Source organism: Dermacentor variabilis, chromosome 6 (assembly GCF_050947875.1).
Source record: "Dermacentor variabilis isolate Ectoservices chromosome 6, ASM5094787v1, whole genome shotgun sequence".
Taxonomy (NCBI): Eukaryota; Metazoa; Arthropoda; class Arachnida; order Ixodida; family Ixodidae; genus Dermacentor; species Dermacentor variabilis.
In genome coordinates this window covers 1,800,712-1,818,958 of record NC_134573.1, presented here as the reverse complement: position 1 = coordinate 1,818,958, position 18,247 = coordinate 1,800,712, and the positions used below count along the sequence as shown (strand labels likewise).

General features: G+C 48.1%; 1 protein-coding gene across 3 annotated transcripts in view; it reads right to left on the bottom strand.

Annotated features, from left to right (window-relative positions):
• tefu (Serine/threonine-protein kinase tefu) overlaps positions 1–18,247 on the bottom strand; it is a 471,138-nt gene that overhangs the window by 190,011 nt on the left and 262,880 nt on the right. For all 3 annotated transcript variants that reach the window (XM_075694675.1, XM_075694677.1, XM_075694676.1), the window contains one exon: positions 18,021–18,161. In XM_075694675.1, coding sequence (XP_075550790.1) covers positions 18,021–18,161 — 141 coding nt within the window. The remainder of the gene's footprint in view (positions 1–18,020; positions 18,162–18,247) is intronic.

The window sequence follows — 18,247 nt, the reverse complement described above, 5'->3', positions numbered from 1 at the left end:
AAAGAACAGTATGCTTGGCCTTGAGAGACTGATGCGGTTCCTGAGATGACCGAGTGACAAGGCATATATATTGCGAGCACAAGAACAATACGTATCTGCTGCACTGAGAACCTTGAGTGAGGCACAGGTTCAGGGTATCTTCTTCACCGCACTATGGTAACCCAGTAACCTCTTCATTATTGGCATCACAATGGGAGGTCATTTTCTGGACATTATTAAATCTCTAATGAAGTGAGCCCTGGGGTCATTGAACTCGCCTTGGTGCTACACTGTAATGCGCAGAGTACAACTAATAAGCACAAGGACAACAGAAAGCAAACTACCAACCCTTCAATAAAATGTTTGAGAGTAGTCGAAAGTACAAATTAGAAAACAGACAACGAAAAAAGAAGCCAGTATAGGGAAGTCAAAAAATATATCACAACTGCTCTGGCCAGCTCTACCTTGGGTCCAAAATTAGCGCTCAGAGCCCCCAAGATTTCCCTAGATGCTGTTTCATTAGTGTGGGCAACAACAGCAGGTCTTTTGAAATGTGGTGTGCAGCAACACACCTGGCAGCTAGGTTGTTTGAAGTGACCAATTGCTCACAAGTGCATCATCATATATTGGTGCTCACAAGAGCATCAATATATGATGATGGCTATGAAATTGCAAAATTAGAGGAAAGGAACATGAGCAATCCATCAGTGTTGCTATCTGAAAAGGAGATATGACGGTTTATCATTGTAGCCATTGGAGTGTATGTTTTGATCATGCCCTGTACACACATACGGTTCATCGACATGCACCACTGAATGTTCCTTTTCTTTGCTGTCTCGTTTGTTTCCGCTCGTATAGCATACAGTTATCCATGCGTGAGAAAATAAAATCTATAGTTGAAAGTAGCTCTGTCTCTGTGTATCTGTTTCTTTCAACGTCCTCATTCAATCGCACTTACATACTCTATCATGGATGGGAAACCAAAACGAGACTGAGCTCATGGGTGACGATGGAGTACGATGCCACTAGAGCAAAACATGATGCTCACTTTGCACCGCCTCCAGCAGAGAACGGCGGAGTGGTTGGGTTATGGCTTATTCAGGGTGTCTACCAAGTTGACATCTCAAAATTCCCCCGAGTTTTCCAGGTTTTCCCTGGGTGCCTTTGCAATATTCCCTGGGTGACACAGAACTTTGTTTTATGTCAAGACGGGCTGACACCCCGTCAGCCAATGCTTTCACTCTCTAGTAAGCATGTTAAAAATAAAAAAAAATAAAATAAAAAACGACTTAATCAGGGTGTCTACCAAGTTGACATTTCCAAATTCCTTGAGTTTTCCAGGTTTTCCCTGAGTTCCATTGCGAAATTCCCTGAGTGATGCAGAACTATGTTTTATGTCAAGACAGGCCGAAACCATATCGCCCGATGTTGTCACTCTCTAGTAAGCATATGAAAAAAAATAATAAAAAAATACAACTTCATGAAATTTTAATACTAAGGAGTAACGTTTATGCTATTCAAAAAAACAATTGAAGGGAGGGGTTAGCTAAATGCGCAGCAAACAAAAAGCCTCCGAAAAAATTGCAAATCGAGTCGTACGTTCTCAAATACAAATAAAAAGGAGATACATGCAGAAGCAAATATTGTCAAATATGAGCTATATCTATCAACTGATAAGCTCAGTGGTATGAGGCCCGAACTTTGTAACAATTGATCTCAACAGCTTGTAAGTCAACCTCAACTGTCCTGACATACTCTCAGCCCGCGAACGACGCCTCAGTGTTGTGCTTCCCTGCTTTAAAGAGCTTATTTTGGTTTGGATGAGGGACACCTGCATGTCAGCATCAGCCAACACTGTTTTTGAGCTCAAAACGGCGGCAGCACACTTCCTTTGCCGTTCATTCCCCAATGCGTAGGTCCTTTCCGTTTTTGTCCGCCCTCCGCCACTCATTCGCCACACGGACCATTTGAAGCATCTCCTTGGTCAGTTTCAAAGTCCGAGTTTTCTAATTCTCCAGGGGCCGCAAAATCGTCCGAAAATTGGCCGGTTGGAAAAAAAAAATGCATGCCATTTACTGCCCTTAAGGGCTCAATCCGCCACAGCATAGGATAGGATAGGAATAAATTTTATTTGTCGAACGGTTATTGATGTTGGTGCCCAGGGCTAGGCTGCCAGGGGTCCATCGCCCGAGGAAAATCTTTCGAAATCTTTCGAACGGCCCTGGCCCGCTGGACGGCCCACTCCTGGCCTTCGGGTGCCTCGCTGAGGAGGGCGGCTTGCCACCTCTCAGCGAGGCGCCCCGCTTCAGGGGATTCTGCTGTTGTATTCCCCCTTCCTCTTTGTCCTTGTTCCACATGGCGTCGGCATTCCAAAAGCACATGGGCCATATCAGCCCGTTCGTGGTCACACCACCGGCAGCCGGGCGACGGGTGCAGCGTGGGCCACAGGCAGTGCAGGTGGTAGGGGTTGGTGAAAGTGCCCATCTGCAACTGTCTCAGGTCGACCGCCTGGGACCTGTCCAGGCGCCCATGGGGTTGTGGATATTTTCTTCGTTCTTTCCTATAGTGACCAAGCACCTCTCTGTACGTTGCTGGACACTCCTTGACACCGCAGTCGGCGTCCGCGTGATCCCCAGCTCCGTCAGCCGTGATTTGTGTTGTATTGGTAACGACAGCGGCTGCGCCAGACGGGGTGGCCGCCGCCGTCACTCCTCCGCTGGGGTCCTGCACAACAACGGCAGCGGCTGCCCTCTGGGTGGCCGCGTCGCAGCGGGTAAGCTGCCTCGCGACGAGGTGGGCGCGCTCGTTGTGGTTGGGTGGAGTGTCGGTGCGTCTTCGGCCGTTAGCATTGTTGGTGTCATTATTGTCGTGGTTGCTGTTGTTCTTACTGCCAAGCTCCCCGATGTGCGCAAGGAACCACTTGAGGGACTTGTTTGTAATTGTGTCGGATCCGAAGTCCCCTGCCTGGGTGCCACATCCGTGGACACCCAACCTTTGGTGTAGTTCCGAATCGCTGATTTGGAGTCGCTGATGATCAGGTTATCCTCTGCACCTCCGTAGAGTACCGTGAGGGCTATGGCCATCTCTTTCGCTGCTTCAGCCGATGGCAGCCTCGCCGATGCCATGACTCGGATAGTCCCCTCTGTATCTATGACTGCCATGGAGAAGACGGGCGCCGCCGCTGTCGGCCGGCCGTGTTGATGTCGCCGTTGTTGCTGCTGCCGTTTTTGTCGTAGTAGCAGTAGTGATGGTGGTGCTGGTAATTGCGGTTCGTCTCGCACATTCCCTTGTAGCAGCGGTGGTGGTCGACATCCCTCGCTGCCATCAGAGTCACCGACTGGCCGCGGGTACCTGGCTGCATCGACGAAGAGGACGCCTTCTTGTCTTCCATGCTTCTCGAGGATTGCTACCGCCCTGCGTATACGTCTTTGCACGTCATGCACCGGGTGCATATCTTTCGGCATGTTTTTCGTCTGTATGGCGTCCCTGACTTCCGGTAGCAGTGATTCCTTCAGTCCACGCGCCTCGTGATATCGAATCCCGAGCGAGTCTAGGATTCGTCTTCTCGTTACGGTGCTAGACAGCCTCTCCAGCTGCGCGATTCTCTGTGCCTCGGCGATCTCCTCGAGCGTGTTGTGTACGGCCAACTCGAGGAGCCTGTGGGTTGGCATGTACTGGGGTACTCCCAGGGCGGTCTTGAACTCCCTGCGGATTGCCACATTCGGCTTGTCGGTTTCGCTCCTGTTCCAGTCGGCGTACGCGGCGACGTACGCTATGTGGCTCAGCGCGTACACCTGTATCAGTCTCGTAACGTTGTGTTCCTTCATTCCTTTCCTCTTGTTCGTGACCCGCCGCACGAGGTGTGTGGCGGCGGCCACTTTCTTCTGCAGTTGGGCAACCAGTTCGTGGTTGGCACTGTTCTCTTCCAACCACAGGCCGAGCACTCGCAACTTGGACACCGTTGCCACAGGCACATTCGAAAATGCTCTGCAGGCCTGTTAATACACGTATTAGGCATATTGGTGCTTGTACTGTGGTGGGAAATACAGGGTGCACGTGTGTATATTTAAGGAATACATACTGTGTCCCGTGGCAACAGCCCCTTCCCACACTTGTTAGGCTTCACTGCAATACTTTTGCATATGTTTCACCAAGTAACATTTCTGTACAGAGGCAAAGCTGACATTCGATCAGTAACCGACATTATGCAACGCACTGTGCTTTTCAAGCTTCTAAGCCAAATGCGAGGACCACAAAGGCGAAGTCTGTACCATTGCTGAGAGCAGCAAATTCTTTCAATAAGAAATGCTGCAGTTAACGGCAAGAAGCTTCATAGCGAACGTCAAAGCAGCTAGGCCTAGCATTGCCGCAGTGGTGGCTATGGATGCCAGCAGATCATCGTGTGAGAGCGGCGGTTCGAGGCAATCAAAATGGCAGCGGCGGTGGCATTGAATAACGCCGTTTTGGACCTGCGGTCATGGCAAAACGTCTGGAAAATCGGACGGCGAAGAGTTCTTGCCTCCGAAATTTCTGACGTTCTGATACATTGACTCTATGGGGCACGTGGTGATGCCGTGAAGCCGTCCAAATTATCGGGAATCCGGAAAGTCGGTCGTTGCCTGTACACTGACAACTCCTCCAGCCGACGACAGGGGGTCAAAGGCTATTCATTACGATTCCTGTCTGTTACTTGAGCCAGCGTTACCGCGGCTTTCAACACTTTCAATAATCTTACATACTAATTTTCCCTGATAGAGGCACAAATTCCCTGAGTTTTCCAGACTACTCAAAATCCCTGAGAATTCCCGGTTTTCCCGGTTTTCAGATACCCTGTTAATCAAGTTTGAATATCAAGGAGTAGTGTTTATTTTATTCAAAAAGAAAACAGAAGGAAGGGGTTAGTAAAATGCAAAGCAAATAAAATATCTTGGAAAAAAATGGTAAAACTCATTGCAAATCGAGTCTAACATTCTCAAATATGAATAAAATGAATGGGCACACAGAAACCAATATTTTCGTACATGAGCTATTTTATACTAATAGCAAGCTCATTGGCATAAGGCCAAACTTTGTCAAAAGTGAAATTCTCTCTCAACAGCTGGTAAGTCAACCTCAACTGACATATATATACTGAAGCAAGATAGCAAGGTGGGCGAGTTTGTTAGGATTTATCATACTTTTGGTAACAGCGCAAAGGGACAGGGAGAAAAGGAAGAAACAAAACAACACGAGCGCCCGTGTTGTCATGTTTCTTCCTTTTGTCCGTGCACCTTTGTGCTGTTACCAAGAGAACAATGTGCCCTGACATATTCCCAGCCCGCGCACAATGCCTCAGTGTTACGTTTCACTGCTTTAAATAGTTTATTTTAGTTTGAATAGAGGGACATCTGCGTCTTGGCTTCAGCCAACACTTTGTTTTTTCGAACTCAAGCTCTTTCGAAAACGCGGCGGCATGCTTCATTTCCTGTTCATTCCTCAATGTGTAGGTCCTTCCTGTTCGCGTCCTCCTTGGGCCGCATGTTCGCCCCACGGACCATTTGAAACATCCACTTGGACTGTCTAGGGGCCGCGAAGACGTCCGAAAAATCGGGCAGTTCGAAAAAATGAATGCATGTCTTTCACTGCCCTTAAAAGCTCAAGTCGCCACAGGCACATCCGAAACAGCTCCGAAGGCCTGCCAGTAGACTTATTAGGCATGTCGATGCTCGCACTGTGACAGGAGATGGCGGGTGCACGCGTGTATAATTAAAATAATACTGTGTGCCAATGTGTGTACTGTGTGCCACAGTATTAATTGCCAAGGTGACACTTGCCCCTTCCAATGCTTTTGCTTCACCGCAATACTTTTGCGTATGCTTCACCGCGTCACATTTCTGTATTGAGGCGAAGCTGACTTTTGAGAACCGGCTCACGCAACGTGCCATGCTTTCCGAGCTTCGAAGCCAATCGCGAGGACCACGAAGGCGGAGTCGGTGCCATTGCTGACAGCGGCGAATCCTATAATGAAGAAACACGACACAGAACGGCAACAAACTTAATCATAATAATCATCATCAGCCTGGTTACGCCCACTGCAGGGCAAAGGCCTCTCCCATACTTCTCCAACTTCCCCGGTCATGTACTAATTGTTACGAGCTGTACAAGTGTACAAGCTTAGTAGCGAACGCCAAAGCTGCGAGGCCTAGCGTTTCGGCGTTAGTGGCTGCGGCTGCCAGCGGATCTGCGTGCGAGAACACGGGCACGCCGGTTTGAGGCGGCGACGTAATCAAGATGGCGGCGGTGGTGGCTTTGGTGAATGCCGTTTCGGACCTTCGGTTACGGCAAAAAGTACGGAAAATCGGACGGCGAAGCGTTCTTGAGTCCGAAATTTCAGACGCTCCTATATACATTCACTCTATGGGGTACGTGGCGGTGTCACGAAGACATCCGAATTATCGGCCGTCCGGAAAATCAGTCGTTGACTGTATACACAGGCAACTCCTCCAGTCGACGACCCGGCGTCAAAGATGATTCGTTACGATTCCTCTGTGTGACCCGAGCCAGCATTACCGCGACTTTCGCTTCCTGTCAACAAAATTCAAGCTGATTTTCCCTGACAGAAGCACAAATTCCCTGAGTTTTCCCAGTTTTCCAGACAATTCAAAATCCCTGAGAATTTCCGGTTTTCCCGGTTGGTTATTTCCCGGCTGTCATTGAAAGCTGGCAATACGCTTCCAATGACACTATGCCACACGTACTATGACAGATGTTTGTCAACAATCTATTTGGCAGCGATAGCTGTGAACGCGGTGTACGATGGCCCACCCGAAAATTTGCTGGTACCAGAATAATAAAGTGAGGGTGCACTGTCGTTTCACGTGAGACGGGTGAGCAAGCACTGTGGGGAAGTTGCTACTGCAGGTGGCCACCATTCTCGGATGCGTGTGCCTCGCACCTTTTCTAGTTTACGTAGGTTCTAGCGGACGGAAAACATATCATACAACTGCAGTTTGGTGATTTACTGAATGTTGGTACGCAAAGATCGTGATTTCCGGGAATGTATCAATCAGTAAAAAAGAAGCGTAACTGTATTGGGTTATTTTTTATGTTCTCCATTGCGAATGTTGGCGCCAAGAAATCCTACAATATGGGATCGTATCAACGATAGTCTATGGTATATAGTAAGAGGCGAAACGGGGAAAACCGATAAATCGGCATGTATATATTGCTCGCACAAATACAAAAAAAAGGACCACATGGCATTGGCTACAGTGACAGTTGTTTTTCAATGATAAGTAAACAATTTTGTTATCTAATAACCTTATAAATGAGGTGCTAATACACAGATTCCCTGTCACATGTATGTGGAACGACTCACATCTCTCTATAGCCCTTTGGTCCTTACACTGTATTTACTCGAATGTAACGTGGACGCGATTATAACGCGAGGGTTGGCTTTCCAGTCCTACGAAATAAAACTGTGTAATGTGAGATGAATGGGAAAAACATATTGTACCTTTATTCAAGGGATTGCAATTTCAAAATGAGTTCTCTTAATTCATCATTGTCATCTGAGGAGGAGACAGAGGTTTCCTTGGAAGATATTTGCGGGTGATCACTTTCGGACAAAGTTTCACATTCATGAAATTTCGTGTGACTCGGCATCGAAAGCATCCCCAACAAGCGTTTCTGGCGCTGTCCCAAGGTCGCCTTCAGTGCCAAGAGAGCTGTTGGCCGTATAAGCTTCAAGGTGTTGATTGAGCATTCTCGTGAAAGCAAAACTATCTTTGAAAGTGACCCCCTGAAAATCAAGCCATTGGGCTCGTTTAAGAATAAGTACTTCTTGAAAGACCACACAGCCATTTCATTAGCTAGGGAACAGCACCAGGCCATTTCAGGTTCTACAGAGCCTTTCCGGCCGGTCTCGCATTTGAAGAGGGCCTCCTGCTGGTCCTACTGTCCACAAATGGTCAACTCGCTCACGTCAAGACGCCGAGCCACGGTGCAGTTTCCCAGATTCTTGGCAACGAAAACTTCTCTTAGCGAACATGCTGCATTGCGATAATGTTGCAAGTGAACCGAGTCTGAAGTACGAAAGGCCACAAGGTACTGCAGCACAGCCACCAGTCACAAGCACAACGAAAATGGCATCGATTCCAACCAAAATACAGTGGCTAGAAGTTTGAAGTGCAACAAAGGAGCCACCGCCTGCATGCACTCTTGTGATGTGTGATGCAGGCGGCACTGGCGTTAGCTTATACGTCAGCTCACTGTAGGTTCACATACTTTTTATGTTAGTGGCATTAGCTGCTACTAACTTTTATGTCTTTCTTTAATACTAGTAAGTGAAGAATCATTCAATCATACGTGAAGGAAGCCATTTATCATCTAAACGACTTTTATTTCAATTCTTAAGCGCCAAATAGGGTGCTTGAGGTACTTGGGATCGTCCGATGCTAATCAAGCGGCTACACCAGCTTCGTTTTAGATTGCCAGTGCCTTTGGCTATTAAAATCTGGTGTATACCAAACAAAGTGGTTTGTCAGTGCATAGATTCTTGATGTGATCAGAATATTAATTCTTTGCAGAAGTTTACAACTTTTAAGTTCTGAATGAAGCTGCAAAATCAAGGCTAAATCAAGGCTACTGTCGAGAAGTACCCGTTGCCCCGGATTGAAGATCTCTGGTCAGCGTTGTCCGGTGGACAGAAGTTCACCAAGCTCGACCTCAGAGATGCATGCTTACCAGCTAGCAGCTGGTGCTCCAGGATGCCCTGCGGAAGTATGTCACAATATCAACAACTTTAGGCCTCTTTCAGTACACGCGCTTACGTTTGGCGTGGCCCCAGCCATATTTCAGAAGGAGATGGATAACCCTTCAGGGGCATGAGGCACATGGCGGTGTACTTGGATGACATCCTAGTTACTGGCAGCGATGACAGGAACCACCTGCAAAACCTGCAAAACGTCCAGGCATGGCTGCAGGACGCCGGCCTTAAGCTCAACCTGGGAAAGTGCTTGATTTCCTGGCCCCCAGTGTTGAGTACTTGAGACTTGTCATTTCCCAGGCTAGCCTAGCACCGACGCCCCGCAAAGTTGATGCTGTGCTAAAGGCGCCTAAGCCCCAGAACAAGAAGGAGCTTTAGAGCTACCTCGGCCTCATCAACTTCTACAGGAGTTTCCTGCCAAACCTGTCGGAGCATCTGCAGCTGCTACATCTTCTGCTTCGAGATGGTCAGCAATGGGTCTGGAAGAAGGAGCAGGACTGGGCCTTCCAGTGCAGCAAGGAGCTAATCACCAAGGCTCCAGTGCTGGTACACTTCGATCCTGCCAAGCCTGTCATCCTAACCGTGGGGGCGTCGCCTTACGGCGTCGGAGCCGTCCTGGCGCACAGGGACAAGGATGGCCAGGAACGCCCTGCGTCCTTTGCTTCTCATCGGCTTCATGCTACAGAGCAACACCACAGCCAGCTGGACAAGGAAGACTTGGCCCTCATGTTCGGTGTCGAATGCTTCCACCAGTATCTGTGGGGCCAGAAGTTCGAGGCGGTCATGAACCACAGGCCGCTGTTCGGGCTGCTAGGGCCCGATAAGGCAGTTCCTGTGCAGGCATCACCTCGAGTGGTACGCAGGACCTTGAGGCTGGCAGCTTACAGTTAGTCCCGGGCGGTAAACCTGCATCAGCAGGTTTACCACCCTGGAAAGGACCTGGGACCTGCTGATGCCCTGGGCCACCTGCCCCTGCCAGAGGTGCCTGATGCTGTTCCAGAACCTGCTGAAGTGTTCATGTTGGAGCACGTGTACCCGGAGGTATTCTCCAGATCTCCAGTATCGCAAGCGACCAGCCGGGACCCAGCTCTGCCTTAGGTGGTCAATGTGGTGTCTTGTGGGGAAGAATTGGTTCAGCAGGCCTATAGCCACAAGGCTGCTGAGCTGAGCTTGCATGCAAAGCACGGCTGCCTACTTTGGGGTTCCAGGGTGGTGATCCCACGGAGCCTCCAGTCCAGGGTCCTACAGTTGCTGCACACAGGTCATCTGGGCGTGGAAAAGACCAAGATGGTGGCCCGGTCTCATGTTTGGTGGCCTGGCCTGGAGCACGACATTGCTCACATGGCGCAGAGCTGCCAAATCTGCCAGGAGCATCAGCGGGCCTCACAACATAAGGAAATCACCCCCTGGCCGTTCCGACAGAACCCCTTGTCCCGTCTACATGTGGATTTTGGAGGACCCTTGAAAGGCCATTACTTCCTGGTGGTGGTGGACGCCTTTTCGAAGTGGGTGGAGGTTTTACCTGCCACCACTCCATCAGCAGGCGCGACCATTGCACCGCTACGACAGGCCTTCGCCGTCCAGGCGTTGCCAGACGTCATCATATCAGACAATGGTCCTACTTTCGCTACATGGCCTAGCTGACGAAGAACGGAATCCACCAGATGATTGTTCAGCCGTACCACCCTGCTTCAAATGGTGCAGCCGAGGAGGTGGTGCAAACCATCAAGGACAAGCTCAAGAAGAGCCAGACTGGGGACTTCCGGACGCAGATTGCCCGGATACTGTTCCAATACCGGACCATGCCCCACGATGTCACTGGCCGTGCCCCCTGCGAGCTCCTGCTGGGTCGTATGGTCAAGACATCCTTGGATGTCTTGCATCCGGACCTCCGATCTACAGAGCTCCTGAAGCAGCTGAAGGAGAAGCTGGCTGCTGACCAAGGGTGCCGTCCCAGGCCTTTTCTGGAGTCAGGAGCTCCAGTTTTCGCCAGGAACTTCCATCTTGGCCCATCCTGGTTTGCCGGACAGGTGGTGTCTCCTGCCAGTGCCTCATCGCGCTGCTCATCTGCATGCCAGGCGGGGTGAGACACACCAACCATGTCAGGTCTTGCCTCGGGACCTGGCCAGTACCCTCAACTGTCACTTCGGAGTTCCAGCCCACAGGAGGACTAGCGGCAACACCAGTCGCTTCCAACGGAGCATCGCCCACCTTGGAGACGGCAAGCGTTGCCAGTGGTGGGGCGCCCGTTGGGCTGGTGTCAAGCCCGGCACCACTCACAAGGCCGAGCACTGCGGACCCTCTGGATGGGGCGAGGCCGGCTCAGGCAGCACCCGGCGTTGCCACACTCGGCGCGTCAACACCGGTGCCTAGGCAGAGTACTCGATAGCGGACGCCACCAGACCATTACTCGCCTGGGATGTAGCAGGCACCATCGACACAGCTAGAGTGGAGGCAGAGCCTCTCACTTTGAACTTGGACGTTTGTTGTGACAAACAAACTGGGGGTGAGGGGGTGTGACAAGCATGTGATGCCCCCTTGGGTATAATCTTCATTGGCCTGCCAGGCTCACTAGGCAATATTGGTCACCGCACTGCAATAAACACCAGCGAGCACAGCTGCTCGGCGGTCAGTCATCATTCACCACCACGCTGCGGAGCGTCCGTCTAACGGAGGGTGCCTCGAGCCCTCCCTTGTTCACGAACCAAGGTGGATCGTGAAAGTGTACTACGCGGACAAACAGCAGTGGTGCACGCAAGGTAACATTTAACATTAACTCACCACTCTCGTGTTAGACTAAACGTTAAAGAAATTAAGCTTTAGCCATCAACATCACTGCTAATTATCATCAATCAAAGCATCCAGCATGGAAAGCTTTGCTTACATCGATTCCCACAGTGCGTGGCATCTGCATAATTTTTCAACTGTCATTTGTAGCTTCATTACTTGGAGCATGCCTAGCACCTCATAATTATAGAGGTTTTGGCGAAATGGCAGGTAAGTGCTTTTTTTCTCCGTTGACAAAGAGCCTTGAGGGCTCGCATGTGAGAGGGATATTGTGAGAGGGAGATTGCTCTATGTTATGCTGAAGCATAACATAGAGCAATCAGGTGAGACTAAACACTGTGAAGACTGAAATATGCACTAGCGTGTGCGAGAAAAATGCTAATTTTTGAATACTCAATGTGTGCTGCCGTGCACTCCAACCTTAGTTCTGTTTTTCTAAGCGCAGAAAAACATTGGCACAAATGAGCCTGGTTCCAGCAGACGCGTCTTGAACTTGGTGCAGGAAGAAGCACAGTGGATACAAAGCTCCCACACGGAGCACTTATGAAGCTAGATTTGATGCATGACAACCACTGCACATTTGTTTTGGAGCAAGACGAGCTAAACAACTATCTAAACTAATTTACAACGACGGGAATCAGTGCAGGCATTTTTACGCAGTTGATGCTTTATTGTATGTTTTTACGGATGCTGCTGCTGGTTCTTTTCTTATTTTTGCAATTATGTCTTAGTTCGTTTAGCAGAAATTCGCAAAACTGACACGAACCACAACGATCCACTTCAGCTGCCGGGTTGTTTCCCCCGGTTTTGAAGGGAAGCGGTACAATTTGATTCAGAAGAACGTCAGTTTGGCCTAGTTGGTGTTTAACTGCACAGCATGTTGACCGCAAATAAATTCATCTTTCGTTAACTTTTGATCATGTTCATCATGAAAGATGAATTGGCGCACTTACCTGCGCACTGCAATGCCTGCCCCTGTGCACTACTGTTTAAGGAGATAAAGATTTTGGGGAGAAGCCAGGACCAGACTGCATGCGAACTAATGGAGGCATATAATGTAAAAAAAAAAAAAAAAAAGGTCAAGGCTGTGTTAGTAACACTTCCATTAGGTTGTTTCAATCGGAGATAGATTTTTTAAAAATAATTGGTTGCCCCACTAGGCTGATCTTGGTTGCTGCATTCTGCGCATGTTCTATTTGTCTATATATGACCACGGATTGCCATGAATAAACCAGTTGAAATTTACCGCCTATGACGTTTTTATGTTCTCTTCCGCTGTCCCCATCTTTATTTGCGGTCAGTCAATATGATACGCAGTACAATTTCATACCAACATCCCCTTCGCAGGTGAGACAATCCTTAAAGTGACCCCGAAACGATTTTGTTGATTTTGTATAAACATACCTAGTCGCATCTAAGTGCTACACATAAAGCATGTAATTTATTACAGTAAAACCCCGCTGTTACGTTCCTCACTCCTGCATTTTTTCGGCCGATACGTCGTTTTAATCCGGTCCCGGCATAGCTTCCATAGGATCCAATGTATAAGGAACCCCGCTGTTACGTAGTAGCTGTGAAAACGTTCCCGCCTGATACGTTGCAACTTAGCCCCCCGAACCCGCCTGGGCTAAAGTAGGCAACGCGCTCCAACCACCATTTTGGCTTTTGACGAGTTTTGGCCGGGCTTGGCTATGGAACTGGCTAAAAGAAGCCGCATGCCAGTTCGAGAGGCTGCCATCAAACTAACGTGCGGCTTCTTGCAGCCAGTTCCATAGCCAAGCCCGGCCAAAACTCACCAAAAGCCAAAATGGCGGTCACATAAGACGACTACGTCGCCGTGGATGTTGTCGTCGTGACGTCAGAGTGTCAGAGCATCGCCGAGATCGTAGGGAACTCGGTCGCGAGTGAAGCTGCAGACTGCGATGCACGAGCCGCATGATGCCGGGGAGTTGCCAAATCTTAGCTTTGGAGAAGCCGTCGCGGCTCTGGACCTCCTCCGCATGTACGTCGCACCTCACAGCGACGCTGACAGCAATGCGGCCTTCCTGGCTATTGGTGATTCCAGGCGTGTGGTGATTTCTAGCAAGCGAAAGAAACGGCAAGCCACCATTCTGGACTTTTTTTAGGTCCTAAGCGCACTCTGTGGAAATAAACTGTCTATAGTTGAAGCTGCACTTTTTTTCATTCATTTTCGGAGCTTTCCTCACTGTTGCGTTTTCCCGGCTGTTACGTTTTTTTTTCCCCGGTCCGGTGAAAAACGTATGAACGGGGTTCCACTGTACAAGGTTTTAAAAATCTACATCGCTGCCGATAGCAGCACATCGCTCGGCTGAATTTTAAGCAGCCCCTACCAGTTTGACGTCATTTGCCCCAATGATGTTAGTAGGGCGAGCTATCTGACTGGCTGCCCAAGGTGCGTCATCAATAATTTTTCCAACTTTATGGGGAACAAATGTTGTTCGTAATAGTTGGAATACTAGTTCTTTGTTTCTATAAAAAGAAAGTAACATAAAGAGAATGCACAATAACAATTTCTCACTACACTTAAGCACTTCTGGCACACAGCAAGTGTCGTCTACTCATATTTACAACATGCTCCATTTCGACAAGAGCTTCGCAGTCAGAGTCAGTCTCAGTCTTTTTGCGAGCACCATGATTTGACTTTGTTACGTTGTGGACTGCAAACATAGCGACTGGCAATATGACAAGCTGTGACATCACGTTCCTCTGCTAGGCAGCAGACGAGTGGACTGGCTGCAGCCCATCGGACTGCCGCTATCCGATCGGCGCCAGGATTTGTGCGTTTGCGGCCGTCACTTTACACCGGAGGATAACTACTACAATAGCGTTTCGCGAGTCTGGTATTCAGATAAATGCAAGCGCAAGGGGACAAGGGCCTGGCCGTTTGACCATGCCATTTCACGGGATGAGCAGAAGCGCAAATGTGAACGGTCTGCATGGTGCAGCCACCTGGTGGCACAGAGCTCAACCACACACAGTAGCAGTAACGAAATGTATTCTTCTTTGCTGCTGGTGTAAATTTCTTGCAGGAGTGTAATCGTTAACAGGTTGTTTTTGTGAAGGTTTAAAATGTTTTAAACTTGGTTAGAGCAATATTACCGCTTTGTTTGGCTGGTTAAGCTCTGCACCAACAGGTGGCTGGACCATGCAGACCAATCAGGCTACTCTCGTATGTCTACGCTAAAGTTCCCTCTTAACGCTTCACATCAATTGTGATGCGAATGATTAACTTTAGCTGTACCCTATGCGTTTACAAAATTTGCCCAAAGCGTTTCAAAGGCCCCTTAATGCAGCAGTATCTGAGCTTGTTCTTTTTGTTCACACTTCTCAAGGAGGAGCTGCGAAGAGGCCGCTTTCAGATGCGCTTGAGCGCAACAAGGACAATGGTGAAGTGACAGTGAGAGCCTACTTGCGGGTGCTCACTGCCGCTGCTAGGTGGCGCGACAAGTAGAGGCAAACTTCAGTGCACGGTGAACGTCAAAGTAGCTAGGCCTAGCGTTGCCATGGTGGTTGCTACAGCTGCTAGCCAATCTGCATGCGAGAGCGCCTGTTCGATGCGGCGAGATAATTAAAATGGCGGCGGTGGTGGCTTTGAGTAATGCCGTTTCGGACCTGCGGTCACGGCAATCGGACGGCCTCCATTGAAGGGTTCTTTCGTCCAAAATTTTGTACGTTCCTATGCATCGAACCTATGGGGCACGTGGTGGTGCATCGAAACCATCCGAATTATCGGGTATGTCCAAAAAATCGGGTGTCTGGAAAATTGGTCGTTGACTGTACACTGGCTACTCCTCCAGCCGACAACACGGCATCAAAGACGATTTGTTATTATTCTTCTCTGTTACTCAAGCCAGCATTTGCACGACTTTTGTTCCCTTTCAATAAAATTACAGCTAATTTTTCCTGATAGAAGCAAAAATTCCCTGGGTTTTCCCTGAGTACTTCCAGACTATTTAATATCCCTGATTATTCACGGCCTTCGTTACAACACCCTTCCCCCCCCCCCTTCCTTTGGACAGCCTGGCTTTCACATTCAAGCTTTCCTTTTCACCCATGTTGCTCTTTCGGAGCCCACCTCCTGAAACTTGGCCAGAAAATTTCAGAGAGTGGTTCAACCCCCCCCCACTAGCTATGCCATTGGTACTGTATATGCCGACTTCTAGGTACCCATGCTACTGATAATTTTCTCCAATTTTGCTATGCAATGTTAGGAGACTCCCTAGCATGCGCAACACCGTATTTTTCTGGCCAAAATTTGTAAAAATTAAATTTTGTGCAACATTTCCTGATATTAGATTCAATACTCAATTCAAAATGCACTATTCGGTATTCCCACACCACTAATGAATCCTTACCAACTAGCTCAGCTTTCTGTCATTCTAAATTACCACCCTTCTGTTGTGGGCCCTTAGTGGTAATGGGGGCCGGCACTTCTGCTGCCAAGAGTCATGCAACTTGAAGATGATGATGTCGACCCTTGGATTTAGTGGGACGTACCGACAAGTGGCCACTGCGTGATCTTATGGCAACGTGCCGTGCTTATTGTTGGCTGGCTTCCATGTTGGCCAGTGCTTGCTATGCCCTTGTAAAAAGATCCTGTAAATAGTTTCCCCACTGTGCTTCCATGTAACAATATTAAGGCAGCTACAACAACATAGACAGGGAATTGTTATGAGATATTCTCAAGCATGAAGGCATAGATCACAATTTCACAGACTGCTGAGGGAGATTTAGAGAAACAACCGAGCACAAATTGCATGGGAAGCCTAAAAATGCAATGATGTGGTGGAAATTCACCGAGGACTGTAGAAAAGATGTCCTCTGTCTCCATTTTTGTTCATGTATCCTAGTATGGGCACAGAAAGACGACTGGAAAACAGCAAATTAGAGTTTGATTTAGATTTGTAATGGACAAATGGTGCAACAGAAGGTCCCCGGACTGATGTATGTGAACAACATAGGGCTACTAGCGCACAATGCAAGACATTTACAGACACATGTGAATATGTGTCGCAATGCAGCGACAAATCTAGGCCTTAAGTTTAGCACAGAGAAATCTGGAATTATCATTTTTAACTTTTAACGAAGGGATGAGTAATTACGTGTGTGGTGCGTGGGATATGGAAAGGAGTCATGGTGGCAGCACTAATGTTGGCTAATGCCATTCTGTGCTTAAAATCGGATATCTTGTTGAGGCTGCAAGTTAACCCAAGCCGGCTTTGGGAGCCTACGGTAAAACCACCAACGAGGCAGCACATGAGTTGGGCCTCTTTTGAAGTCGGAGAAGTGTTTAACAGGCTTGGTTTTGAAGAAACACTGAGGACGATGAATGAAAACGAATGGACAGCTAAAGTGCACAAGTATCTGTACCTCAAAAGCATAGACACAGAATGTAGGGACAGGTCAAGGAAGTTAGCAACCAACCACAGGGTAATTGAAAGAGTAAACAGAAAACCAGGAATCATCAAAAAGAAACAGAGAAACTGAGCGAAGCTGAGAGACAGTGAATTGGATACAAAGAATGGAAACAAAAAAAGACCATGGAGACTTACAAGAATGGGAAGGAAGAAATTAGAAGGGAAAATCTCTACGATAACACGAACGGCAGCGCCCTTCGTGTTATCGTGGTGAAGCAAGCAATTGCAAATCTTGCAAATCATGGTTTCATGTGATGTCCGAGAGCATTTCGAGGCAAAAGAAAAGGAAGTGTGTAACACGCAGGTTGCCCTTTTTGTCTCAGTTGATTGCCTAAAGACAGAAACATACAAAAGCAAATATTCGCAACAAGATAAGGCATGTGTATGCTGCAGCAAAACTCTGGAGATCACTCCGCACATCTCAATTGAATGTGAAGATATTCACCTAGTGAGACCCGTAGGTATAATGTACACCTTGCTGAAGTGCTTGGATTTAAATTGGACAGAAGCGTCAGCTGTTTAGCAGTCAAGATAAGCAAGAGATGTTTAGTGTATTGGTGGAAAAAAAAAGCAGGGAAGAGATTGATAGGACCAGATCCATCACAAACAAGTTGCGGTACGAGGTAGAAAGAGAAGTTTTGAGGAAGAGAAGAAAAAGAGTATGGAAATGTATACAAAAATGCTGGTATGAAAAGCATGTATAATGTACCCGATTAACTCAAGCGGACTAGGTGACTATTTTTCACTGTCCCGTTTCAAAGGGGATGCCAATAGATCATTATCATCATCATAAACTAGAGCTGTTTAGTTGGAGACGGTTCGAATCAACTATCTCAAAACAGAGATTGGCTCAATGCTTCCATAGTCAACTGTAAAATTAGCCCTGACAAAAGTTAGCAAATTTTGTCATTCCACTGTGATAAATGTTGATGGTAACTGTGAATAACTTTGGAGACATTTCAGGTGTTTTAACGTCTTTCATGCATGTGAAACTCTGAAGGAAACAAACTGACAAAGGACTGCCAACTAAGCAACAAGAGCTCGCACAATGCACCAGAGCCGTGTCTCACCTTGACAAGCTGTTTGTATTTGGAGCCATCATGGCTGACGCATGTAATAACCTTGGGCTTGTTGATGCCTCCGCAAAGTTGATACTCGGTTGAAAACCTCAGGATTCCTGGCAGGTTGCAATATGAGGCACTATGGTCCACCTGGAAATTGCATTTTGTCAATCAGCCTAGTGCCAGAATTTCAAAGTTTCAGTCAGCAGAGAAATTCACGAACTGTAGTTGAACAA